This window comes from Globicephala melas, chromosome 11 (assembly GCF_963455315.2).
Source record: "Globicephala melas chromosome 11, mGloMel1.2, whole genome shotgun sequence".
NCBI classification, from domain to species: domain Eukaryota; kingdom Metazoa; phylum Chordata; class Mammalia; order Artiodactyla; family Delphinidae; genus Globicephala; species Globicephala melas.
Genome location: NC_083324.2, coordinates 31,465,004 through 31,478,422, shown reverse-complemented (window position 1 = coordinate 31,478,422; position 13,419 = coordinate 31,465,004). Strand labels below are relative to the sequence as shown.

The 13,419-nt window shown below is 37.8% G+C and overlaps 1 protein-coding gene across 46 annotated transcripts in view; it reads left to right on the top strand.

Annotated features, from left to right (window-relative positions):
* The window catches only part of SLMAP (sarcolemma associated protein), a 149,420-nt gene that overhangs the window by 59,884 nt on the left and 76,117 nt on the right, over positions 1-13,419 (top strand). For 27 of the 46 annotated variants that reach the window (XM_060308499.1, XM_060308500.1, XM_060308491.1 and 24 more), the window contains exon 2: positions 987-1,140. In XM_060308499.1, the coding sequence (XP_060164482.1) occupies positions 987-1,140 (154 nt within the window). The remainder of the gene's footprint in view (positions 1-986; positions 1,141-13,419) is intronic. The other 19 variants (XM_060308518.1, XM_060308519.1, XM_060308512.1 and 16 more) reach the window with 1 other exon arrangement.

Here is a 13,419-nt window from a genome sequence, read left to right as displayed (position 1 = left end):
AATACCAATTGTCCTTACCTTTGGAATAAACAGCACTTCCTTTGACTTAACCCAGAAATCCTAGGAGCAAAGTTACAAAGTCAGAGTGAGATGGAAAGATAAAATTAGAGTTTTGTGTAGCTGACTTAAAAAAAAGAAAATAACAGTTTTATTGAGATATAATTTATACCATAAAATTCAGTCTTTTAAAATGAACAATTCATTGGTTTTTAGTATATTCACAGAGTTATGCAACCATCACCACTATCTAATTTTAGAACCTTTTAATCACCCCAAAAGGAAATCTTATACCCATTAGCACTTATTCACCCCATCCCACCGTCTGTCCCAGCACCTCAGCCCCTTGCAACCACTAATGTGCTTTTTATCTCTATGGATTTGCTTATTCTGGATATTTCATATAAATGGAATTACATAATATATGTCTTTTGTGACTGACTTCTTTTACTTAGCATCAGGTTTTAAAAGTTCATCCATGTTATAGCTTGAATCAGTACTTCATTCCTTTTTATTGCAAAATAATATAATTCATGTGGATATACTATGTTTTGTTAACCCGTTCATCAGATGATGGGCATTTGGGTTTTTTCCATTTTTTGGCTATAAGGAATAATGCTGCTATGAACATTCGTGTACAAGTTTTAGTGAAGACATATGTTTTCAGTTCTCTTCAGTATATACCTCAGAGTAGAATTGCAGGGTCATATGCTAACTTTTTGTTTAACATTTTGAGGACCTTGTAAACTGTTTTCTGAAGTGATATACCATTTTGTCCAGCTGGATTTTAAATCACCCAGTTTCAGGGTTCTAATTTCATATGTAATGAAGGAGAATCTTAGCTGAAATAAGTGGTTTGAATTGATAGGGGAAAAAAATCTACCTGCAGTAGTTTGCAAAGTTGGAAGTATTGATAACTATTTTTTAAAAGTAGGTTTGGAATTATTACTACTAATCTTTGGCTCTTTTTTTAAATTTTATTTTTGCAGTTTTATCTCCAAGACACTAAAAGTAGTAATGGTACCTTTATAAATAGTCAGAGATTGAGTCGAGGCTCTGAAGAAAGTCCACCATGTGAAATTCTTTCCGGTGACATTATCCAGTTTGGGGTAGATGTGACGGAGAACACACGGAAAGGTACGGGTATGGATCGATTTTTCCTATTATTTGTCTTGTTTGTTTAATTTTTTATTCTATTGTTTAATGTTACAAAACATTTCATGCTTGCAAAAGCAATTTAAGTACAACATTTTATGCAGTGAAAAGTTGAGTCTCTCACTTTCCCTATCGTTTTTCTAAAATTTTAAATTATAAAATGTTATATAATTTATATTCTTTATCACAGTATGAAAACACAGGGCACTGCTGTGTCAGTTAGAAAACAGTTGGCTGTGGTGATGCTATACTCAACCAATAGGAGCTTAAACCATAAGGATATTTCTTGTTAACTTATTAACAACAAGCCTGGAGGTAGGTAGGTCCAGACTGTTCACTTGGCTCAGTGATGTTATTAGGAATCCAGGGGGTCTTACTGTCCTCCCATTCTGTTATCCCTTACGTGTTGGTTTTTTACGCTTTTGCTTGTTGCCTCATGGTCTAAGGGTGATGGCTGCAGCCCCAGGCTTTATTTTCCTCACACCAGTGTCCTAGGCAAAAAAGATAAGGTGGGGGCAAAATGCCTTTTTGTGTGGCTCTCTTTTCATGTTTGAAAGAATAATCTTTCATAGACTCCTTCCAGCAGATTCTTTCTTTTGTGTCACTGGCTGCATGGGTAGGTCACATACATACCTTTAACTGTAGCTACAAAGGAGCCTGGGAAGGAAGTTACTTGGCAAAGGGAAGCAGGAGATCCGTGACTGGCATAGATCAATTATGATTTGTCCCTTTTGGTTGTGTCTTCATTGTTGCCCCAAACAAAATCAGAATTCTGTAGGCAGCTACCACGAATATAAAATTTCATGTCTCAAGTATTTGAAACTAGGCTTTCTCTAGCTAAATAAATTTAGATTAATTTTACAATTCTGAGGCTTTTTGGCCCTACCTAGTTCACTGTTTACTTTATGACCCCAAAATTATATGGCTGAATCATAAAACTAAATAAATAGGAACCAAAAGTATGCAGTCCCACTGTCTCAGTTTAGTATAGACAGTGGAACCGATTGGCAAGTTTCTGCTTTTGTTTCTCTGAGCACACTCTGATCTGATAATACCCTAAGTCATTAGTCTCTGGCATTTTGCACAGTAGATATGGGAATCCAGGGGGTACTGGTGATGATAGTGTGTGTGTGTACACGTGCATATACGTTTACATACTGCAACTGCAGTATTATTTTTGCTGGGTTTTGTTGGCCTCCTCAGAGTGTTAGGTTTTTTGTTTGTTTGCTTGTTCGTTTTTTTAAGGTGTTAGGTTTTGAAATTTGGATGTGTGTAGGGCCAACGTCTTAGGAATTTTCATTTACAATTTAAAATAGAAGGGACAGTTTGTATTTTGATGCAAAATATTGAGTGCTCCTTACTAAGAGCTCAACTTATGTATAAACATACTGAGAACAGCTGCAGTGGACACTCTGATATCTGCTGTTGCCACATCACACCTCCTCTGCTAGCAAGTCATTCAGCAAACATTTACAGAACCCCAGCTGTGAGAAGCCCACAGAGAAGACAGAATTCGATTACGCTGTCTTTCTCTCCAAGGAATATCTATTTTCTTGGCTTGCATTTCTCAAAGAGAATTAAAAGGTGTTAATTGATAGAAGAATGAAGTAATCAAATACATTTAGGAATGCTTAGTTAACTGAAGATAGTCAGGACTTCTCCGACCTTATAACATGCTAACATATATGCAGATCTTCAAGGGGGTGACTGTTATAAGATGTAGGTAAGTTCCAAACTCCTTGCCTCTCTTCTTCCCCATCTAGCTGTGGGGGCCACTTTAGAAAATGCTGTAGAAAGCTAAGAGGACAACTCTGAGATTCAGGGTTACTATTAGTACAATATTATTTTGACAACATAGATTCTTGCAGGCTTCTTTGAAAATTTATCTTTTATGCCAACTTTAAGGAAAGTAAAGAAAAATTTCTTCATCATTTAAAATGTTGTTTCTTTTGGTATTTATTGCCTTCAAAAAGTTGACTTATAGTATGCATGGCCTCTTGGGATACAGCTGTGTCACGAGTTGAGTGTTACTGTTTAAACATATGCTTTAAAAAATAAAAAAAAGATGCTCTATGCTAAACAGTATTATGATAAGCTTTATATCACTTGGAAAATCCTACTGAAATTGTACAACACTACTGGATAACCCCTGGATCAAAGAAGACATCAAAAAGGGAATTTCAAACTATGTGGAAAGGAAAGGAGACTTTCATACCAAAATACAGTAAATCCTTTACTCAGATAAAAATTTATAATCTTAAATATTTTCCGTGTTAAAGAAGAAAGACAAACAATGAAGGAACTTGGCACTTAGAAGAAATTAGAAAAAGAACAACAAGAAAAAGAAGTTGGGAAGAAGAAATAAAAAAGCAGAAATTAATGAAGTGAACAAAAAACTCTGAAAGGGATTAAACAAACCCAAAGGCTGGATCTTTAAAACAAAACAGTAAAATAAAATAGGTAATTAATAAGCCTTGATTCCTTTATTAGATTAAAAAATATAAGGAATGAAAAAGGAGATATAAACACAGATATGGGATATACCAAAAGAATTATTAGAGACTGTTACATGCCAAACTATGGCAAAGAAAAAAAAAAAAAAACTAGAGTAAATTAATGTTTTCCTGGCAAAATTATCCCAAGATGTAGGAAACTTTTAAGTTGATTTCTTTAAAAGAGACTAAAAAATGTTATTAAAGATTGACCAGAAATGGGCATTCACAGCCGAATTTGGTCTTACTAAAGAACATAAATCCAATGTTGTTTAAATACTCCAACATAGGTGAAGGTGGGAAGCTCTCAAAATCCTTTGAAGAAGCCAGCAGCCTGTCATTAGTGCCAAAGTCTGATACAGATAAAGTACAAAGAAGAAAATTGTAACTAATTTCATTTGTGACAGTAGATAAAAAAATCCTGATTAGGGTATTAATAAATTAAATTCAGAAATGAAACTATGTGAGTCTATTTTTGTTTTGTAAATACGTTCATTTACATCATTTTTTTAAGATTCCACAAATAAGTGATATCATATATGATATTTGTCTTTCTCTATCTGACTTACTTCACTTAGTATAATAATCTCTAGGTCCATCCATGTTGCTGCAAATAGCATGATTTCATTCTTTTTTATGGCTGAGTAGTATTACATCATCTATATAAAACACATCTTCTTTATCCATTCATCTGTCTATGTCTATCTGTCTGTGGACATTTAGGTTGCTTCCATGTGTTAGCTGTCGTAAATAGTGCTTCTATGAACACTGGGGTGCACGTATCTTTTTGAATTATGTTTTGCTCTGGATACATGCTCAGGAGTGGGATTGCAGGGTCATATGGTAACTCCATTTTTAGTTTTTTAAGGAACCTCCGTACTGTTCTCCATAGTAGCTGCACCAATTTACATTCCCACCAACAGTATAGGAGGGCTCCCTTTTCTCTACACCCTCTCCACCAATTATTATTTGTAGACTTTATAATGATGACCATTCTGACCCACGGGAGGTGGTATCTCATTGTAGTTTTGATTTGCACTTCTCTAATAATTAGTGATGTTGAGATCTTTTCATGTGACTATTGGCCATCTGTATGTGTTCTTTGGAGAAATCTCTGTTTAGGTCTTGGGCCCATTTTTTTGATTGGGTTGTTTTTTTTCTGTTATTGAATTGTATGAGCTGTTTGGATATTTTGGAAATTAAGCCCTTGTTGGTAGCATCATTAGCAAATATTTTCTCCCAGTCTGTAGGTTGTCTTTTCATTTTGTTTATGGTTTCCTTTGCTGTGCAAAAGCTTATAAATTTAATTAGGCCCCATTTGTTTATTTTTGTTTATATTTCCATAACTCTAGGAGACAGATGCTCTATAGTGCTTTTGAATACAGTTATAATAAGAATATCAAATTAGATACTTGAAATGATAAAAACTAGTTTGTCGGGATCTGTGAAAGGATTTTTTTGCATCATTGTGCATAGTACAAAAAACAATGGAAGGATAATTTTTATATTTCCCTTCATGCAGGTATTAAAAAGAATACATTAGTATTATATGAATTGCAGGGATTTCTGTAAGATATATTGTTGAGTGAGGAAAGAATTACTTTAGTAATTTCATTATTTTTAAAAAGTATCATCAATCTCTATAAATGTACATTTATATGCATGTGTTTTTGTATGATTTTATGAACATGGGAAAACATGGAAGAATGCATACATACTAGTCATTAATGTGAGTCTTCCTGGAGTTTGATTGGAGAGGAGGAGTAAAGGAGAAGTGGGAGCCAAATTAAAAAGGGCAAGAGTAGCAAAAATGAAATAAAACCCCTCTAGGATATATGACATTTATGTATTTGTATAAAATAATATATGTGTAAAAGGAAATTTTAAAAAAATATATATAATATATAAAAGTGTTTTTATATTTGTGTGTATGTATGTATAAATCAGGATTTTTGTTAAAAATGTGATGAGTCTGAGGTCATTGAACATATCAGTTCATATTAGTGTGTCTTCTTTTCCGAGCTCTCCAAAACAAGCTGATTTTGATGTTTGGCTTTCCACACAGTGTGGCTTCAGGGAAAAGACTCATTGGTTAGCACTTTAGTGATACCCTGCCCTATAGATATAAAATGTTATTGTAAACAAATAGGATGACTTTCTTATATATATATATATATATATATATATATATATATATATTTTTTTTTTTGTGGTATGCGGGCCTCTCCCTGCTGTGGCCTCTCCCGTTGCGGAGCACAGGCTCCGGACACGCAGGTCAGCGGCCACGGCTCACGGGCCTAGCCGCTCTGCAGCATGTGGGATCTTCCCGGACTGGGGCACGAACCCGTGTCCCCTGCATTGGCAGGTGGACTCTCAACCACTACGCCCCCAGGGAAGCCCTCTAATAGAGTAAAAAAAAAAAGAAAGAAAGAAAGAAAACGAAAAAGGAAGGGAGAAAGAGAGAAAGAAAGCCAACCTATCAGATCCTCCTGGAATGGGAGCCTTAACAACCCGATTGCTGGCCACTCCTCTGTTCACAAACCCACAAACTGCTCAGATGGCATGAGTTTTCTGGGTCATACATTACAGTAACCCTCTGTTGCAAATCTTGGGACCATTTAGTTCTATAAACTTCACATATAACTCCAATTAGCTGATCAGTCCAGGTCCCACTTTACCCACTCTGTTCCTAGGTTAAGCCTCTATGAACAAAGGGCCTGTTATGAGTAAGGCAAATGGTATCTTCCTTTTGCTTTGTGCTACAACTGCACTGAATTGCTTTTACTTCCCGCAGTAGGTCTTGTGCCTTCTGGCCTTCAAGCCCTTGCACATGATCTTTCCTTCACCTAGAAAGCTTTCTAGGCTGAACAAAATGCCCTTCCATGTCCCTGTTGCACACTGTACTCGTCCTCTTTGTATGGTTGCCTCCCTCACTAACCTGTAAGCTGTTCAAGAACAGGCAGTGTGTCTGTCTTCATTGTAGACTCTCCACACTTAACCTGGCACATATTGGTTGAATAAATTTTCAAACGTCTCATAAATCTTTATCTGCTATTTTACAAAAGTTCCTTCTACCACATCATCTCAACTAAGATTTTGACAACCTTCCTCCTAATCTGGAGGCTTATATGAGGATTGGGTATTGGCAACCTTCTTGTTACCCACTGCCCTTTTTATTCTGCTGTGACTACTCAGTTACCTCTCCTTAACCTGTCTCAGCTTTAATTTCCTCATCTTGTAAAAGGGGACTCATGATACTACTAACTATCTCAAGGTTTGTGGTATAATATTGAGTGTTCACATTGTGGCACAGTGTTCAATGTGAACACTGAAAGAGTGAACATAAAGTGCTTAGCTCAGGGTCAGGTGCTTTAATTATTACTGAAACCCTTGCCAGTCATTTGCACCATCTTTTTTTGCCATCAAGTTTGCCCATCTTTCTCAGTAGCTTCAGCCCCAGACTTCTTTACCCATCTGTCCTTTGGAACCCATCATTCGCATTTCAGAGGTACTCTCACCAACTCCTTGACTACTCCGTGATTTTTGGCCATGCTGTTTTGCTTATTTCTAGCTCTTGGAAACTTTCACCATAAGCTTTACATACTTCCACTTTCCTGCTACTAACGGAAATCACAAAGCTGATTCAACACAGAATGTGCCAAATTTGCCAGATTGAGAGAATCTGTCTGATGGCATGGCAGTCTTCTTTTGTTCATTTAAAGGATGGCTTCTCGGGCTTCCCTGGTGGCGCAGTGGTTGAGAATCTGCCTGTCAATGCAGGGGACACGAGTTTGAGCCCTGGTCTGGGAAGATCCCACATGCCGCGGAGCAACTAGGCCCGTGAGCCACAACTACTGAGCCTGCGCGTCTGGAGCCTGTGCTCCGCAGCCAGAGTGGCCGCGATAGTGAGAGACCCGCGCAACGCGATAAAGAGTGGCCCCCGCTTGCCGCAACTGGAGAAAGCCCTCGCACAGAAATGAAGACGCAACACAGCCAAAAATAAATAAATAAATAAATAAATATAAAATAAATAAATCTCAACCCAGGATATGCACCAGAATTAACCTGCAGAGCTTTGTAAAGCTACACATGTGTGGATCCCACCCTTCAGCCCTAAGAAGGAGACTTGTTAGGTGTGGGACCTAGGCATACCTATTTTTTTCTTGTTGTTTGTTTCCCTTTGTATGTATGTATGTATTTATTTATTTACATCTTTATTGGAGTATAATTGCTTCACAATGTTGTGGTAGTTTCTGCTGTATAACAACGTGAATCAGCTATATGTATACATATATCCCCATATCCCCGCCTTCTTGTGTCTCCCTCCCACCCTCCCTATCCCACCCCTCTAGGTGGTCACAAAGCACTGAGCTGATCTCCCTGTGCTATGCAGCTGCTTCCCACTAGCTATCTATTTCACATTTGGTAGTGTATACATGTCAGTGCTACTCTCTCACTTTGTCCCAGCTTGCCCTTCCCCCTCCCCATGTCCTCAAGTCCATTCTCTACGTCTACGTCTTTATTTCTGTCCTGCCCCTAGGTTCATCAGAACCTTTTTTTTTTTTTTTTTAGATTCCATATATATGTGTTAGCATACGGTATTTGTTTTTCTCTTTCTGACTTCCTTCACTCTGTATGACAGACTCTAGGTCCATCTACCCCACTACAAATAACTCAATTTCGTTTCTTTTTATGGCTGAGTAATATTCCATTGTATATATGTGCCACATCTTCTTTACCCATTCATCTGTCGATGGACACTTAGGTTGCTTCCATGTCCCGGCTATTGTAAATAGTGCTGCAGTGAACATTGTGGTACCTGACTCTTTCTGAATTATGGTTTTCTCTGGGTGTATGCCCAGTAATGGGATTGCTGGGTCATGTGGTAGTTTTATTTTTAGTTTTTTAAGGAACCTCCATACTGTTCTCCGTAGTGGCTCTGTAAATTTACGTTCCCATCAACAGTGCAAGAGGGTTCCCTTTTCTCCACACCCTCTCCAGCATTTATTGTTTGTAGATTTTTTGATGATGGCCATCCTGACCAGTGTGAGGTGATACCTCACTGTAGTTTTGATTTGCATTTCTCTAATGACTAGTGATGTTGAGCATCCTCTCATGTGTTTGTTGGCAATCTGTATCTTCTTTGGAGAAATGTCTATTTAGGTCTTCTGCCCATTTTTGGATTGGGTTGTTTGTTTTTTTTGATATTGAGCTGCATGAGCTGCTTGTTGATTTTGGAGGTTAATCTTTGTCAGTTTGCAAATATTTTCTCCCATTCTGAGGCTTGTCTTTTGGTCTTGTTTATGGTTTCCTTTGCTGTGCAAAAGCTTTTAAGTTTCATTAGGTCCCATTTGTTTATTTTTGTTTTTATTTTATTAATATGCAAATTTATTTAATTTTGGCTGCGTTGGGTCTTTGTTGCTGCATGCAGACTTTCTCTAGTTGTGGTGAGCGGGGGCTACTGTTGTGGTGCGCGGGCTCCTCATTGAGGTGGCTTCTCTTGTTGCAGAGCATGGGCTCTAGGTTTGCGGGCTTCAGTAGTTGTGACATCAGGGCTCACTAATTGTGGCTTGTGGGATCTAGAGTGCAGGCTCAGTAGTTGTGGCGCATGGGCTTAGTTGCTCCACGGCATGTGGGATCTTCCCGGACCAGGGCTCAAACCTGTGTCCCCTGCATTGGCAGGTGGATTCTTAACCACTGCGCCACCAGGGAAGTCCTATTTTTGTTTTTATTTCCATTTCTCTAGGAGGTGGGTCAAAAAGGATCTTGCTGTGATTTATTTCATAGAGTGTTCTGCCTATGTTTTTCTCTGTTTTATAGTGTCTGACCTTACATTTAGGTCTTTAATCCATTTTGAGTTTATTTTTGTGTATGGCGTTAGGGAGTGTTCTAATTTCATTCTTTTACATGTAACTGTCCAGTTTTCCCAGCACCACTTATTGAAGAGGCTGTCTTTTCTCCATTGTATATTCTTATCTCCTTTTTCAAAGATAAGGTGACCATATGTGCGTGGGTTTATCTCTGGGCTTTCTATTCTGTTCCATTGATCTATATTTCTGTTTTTATGCCAGTACCATACTGTCTTGATTACTGTAGCTTTGTAATATAGTCTGAAGTCAGGGAGCCTGATTCTTCCAGCTCTATTTTTTTTTCTCAAGATTGCTTTGGCTATTCGGGGTCTTTTGTGTTTCCATGCAAATTGTGAATTTTTTTGTTCTAGTTCTTTGTTTATTTATTTTTAAATTTTTGGCTGTGTTGGGTCTTCATTGCTGCACGCAAGCTTTCTATCTCTAGTTGTGGTGAGCAGGTGCTACTCTTTGTTGCAGTGCATGGGCTTCTCATTGGTGCTTTTTCTTGTTGCAGAGCACAGGCTGTAGGTGTGTGGGCTTCAGTAGTTGTGGCACGCAGGCTCAGTAGTTGTGGTGCATGGGCTTAGTTGCTCTGTGGCATGTGGGGATCTTCCCAGACCAGGGCTCAAACCCGTGTCCCCTGCACTGACAGGCGGATTTTTAACCACTGCGCCACCAGGGAAGCCCTGTTCTAGTTCTGTGAAAAATGCCATTGGTAGTTTGGTAGGGATTACACTGAATCTGTAGATTGCTTTGGGTAGTATAATCATTTTCACAATGTTGATTCTTCTAATCCAAGAACATGGTATATCTCTCCATCTGTTTGTATCATCTTTAATTTCTTTCATCAGTGTCTTATAGTTTTCTGCATACAGGTCTTTTGTCTCCTTAGGTAGGCTTATTCCTAGGTATTTTATTCTCTTTGTTGCAGTGGTAAACGGGAGTGTTTCTTTAATTTCTCTTTCAGATTTTTTGTCATTCGTATATAGGAATGCAAGAGATTTCTTTGCATTAATTTTGTATCCTGCTACTTTGCCAGATTCATTTATTAGCTCTAGTAGTTTTCTGGTAACATCTTTAGGACTCTCTATGTATAGTATCATGTCATCTGCAAGCAGTGACGGTTTTACTTCTTCTTTTCCGATTTGGATTCCTTTTATTTCTTTTTCTTCTTTGATTGCTGTGGCTAAAACTTCCAAAACTATGTTGAATAATAGTGGTGAGAGTGGGCAACCTTGTCTTGTTCCTGTTCTTTGAGGAAATGGTTTCAGTTTTTCACCATTGAGGGCGATGTTGGCTGTGGGTTTGTCATATATGGCCTTTATTATGTTGACGTAGGTTCCCTCTATTAGGCATACCTATTTTTAAAAAGCCTTGGGTTGTTCTTTTGGACAACTAGGTTTAAGAACTCTGCTCTGTTAAGTTTCTGGCAACTGTTTTATGGGCTTTCCCTTACCCTCAAGTCCCAAATTTCCCTTCTCATGTTGTCTGCTGTGAATCCCTACTTCCTGGCTCTGTACCTGTATTTCCAGCTGCTTGCTTGATTGTTTCCTCTTGAATGTCCTACTTTCACCTTATAATTACTCTGTACAAAGCCTAATTCCCACCTTCAAACTAGAGCAATCCACTAACTTACCAATTTCATTTATTGCTCCAACATTCTGTAAACACTCTAGCTCAGAATATTGGTATCTTTTCTGAATCCTGTCGCTTCTTTACCTTTAGCAGTTGTCACCTACACCATTTGCCTCCCTTCCCTGCTACTGCTTGTTTTTCCTGATGCCAACCTAGAATGTTACAGTAGCTCTCCACTTCTGGCCACCATATTTTGCCAACCCACTGCCTCCAGAATATTCTTCTGTTACAGCTTTATTCATGTCATTCTCCTGCTTTTAGAAGCCTTAAGTTGCTGTGTCATACTGTAGAATAAAGTCTGAAATGCTTACCTGTACACTTGAGACCCTCAAAAATGTGGATCCAATTCAACCTTTTGATTTTATTTCCCATTACCTCCCTTAATGTATGTTAAGCAACGTTATTTAGAGGCAAGAGGGAGAAGAAACTCTTTCTGAATACTAGCGCTGCCACTTGCCAAAATGGGATCTGAAGCAAGTTTAGCTTCTTTGACTTTAGTTGCCTCATCTGTAAAAATAGAACATAAAAATAACTATTTACGTGGTTTGTCATAAGTAGTTAACATGTATAGTGTGCTTAGCACCTATACATGTTAACTACTGGCACCTAAAGGGCCTTGAAATATATTCTTTACCCCCTCCCTCCAATCTCCTCCAGCTGCCCTCATTAGATGTGCAGCTCTCTCACATCCTTCTCGTTTTCTTTCTCTTTGCTCATGCCACTCTCTCTGCCTTTCCATTTATAGCTTTTGAAATCCTATTCTTTTTTTTTCTTTACCCTCTTCATAAATGCCCCTGCCCTTGTCCATTTCAAATTCCCACAGTGCTTTATAGCATTTTTCCCCCTTTGTTGTTATGTTAGATATTTCTAGTTCTGTCTACAAACTGAATTGAAATCTCAAGGACAAGGACCTGGTTGTAGTCCTCTTGGTTTTTCCTGTCATTCCCAGCATGCTCCTTTGTAGCCAGCATGTTTTCAGTGAATATTGAGCCAACAGGTAAAGCCAAAGAACCAACCAAATCAAAAGATAAACCAACAAGCAATATCACTCCAAGAGAAATAAAGTAGCAAATTAATCCACATACCTAGAGAAAGGATTCCTCCCATCAAATAAATAGGTCGAAAGAGGACTTCTCTGGGAAATAGCTGCCTCTGAATCTAGGGCAGGAAATGTATAAATTGAATTTATAAGATTTTTGTTATATCAGGAAGCAATGGAATTATCTAAGACTGCTGAGGTTCTGTTAGAAGAACTCAGGAATTAACGTGGAATTTTGGCTGATTAAATGTTAGACAATTTGAGTATCAAGCAATAATAAGAGCAGTGGATTGAAATATATCAAATATGTTCAAATCCATAAAGTTACAATGAAACTAAAAAAGAAAAAAAGATTTGATCTCCTCTGGAAGAACCTAGGAAACCCATTTCTCATTCTGAAAACAGAAGAATAAAGCATTTGTGTTACCTTTCTTGTAGGAATTATACCTGAGATAAACAAGTAGTTGAAGAAAATGTTTCTTTTAATCACTGAACTCCAGCTCACAAATGAAGATGATAGAATATCATTTCAAATGATAGATGATAGAATATCAATTCAAAAAAAGTTTTTCTAAGACAGTCTCTTCAGCAAGTGGTATTGGGAAAGCTGGACAGCCACATGTAAATAATGAAGTTAGAACACACCCTCACACCATACACAAAAATAAACTCAAAATGGCTTGAAGACTTAAATATAAGACGTGACACCATAAAACTCCTGGAAGAGAACATAGGCAAAACATTCTCTGACATAAATCGTACCATCGTTTTCTTAGGTCAGTCTCTTAAGGCAATAGCAAAAGCAAAAATAAACAAATGGGACCTAATCAAACTTACAAGCTTTTGCACAGCAAAGGAAACCATAAAGAAAATGAAGAGACCGCCTACAGACTGGGAGAAAATATTTACAAACGATGCCACCGACAAGGGCTTAATTTCCAAAATATACAAACAGTTCATACAACTCAATAACAAAAAAAAACCCAATCAAAAAATGGGTAGAAGACCTAAATACACATTTCTTCAAAGAAGACATACAGATGGCCAAGGGGCACATGAAAAGCTGCTCAGCATTGCCAATTATTAGAGAAATGCAAATCAAAACCAACAGTGAGGTACCACCTCACACTGGTCAGAATGGCCATCATTAAAAAGCCTACATGTAACAAATGCTGGAGAGGGTATGGAGAAAAGGGAACCCTCCTACACTGTTGTTGGGAATATAAATTAGTGCAGCTACTATGGAAAAACA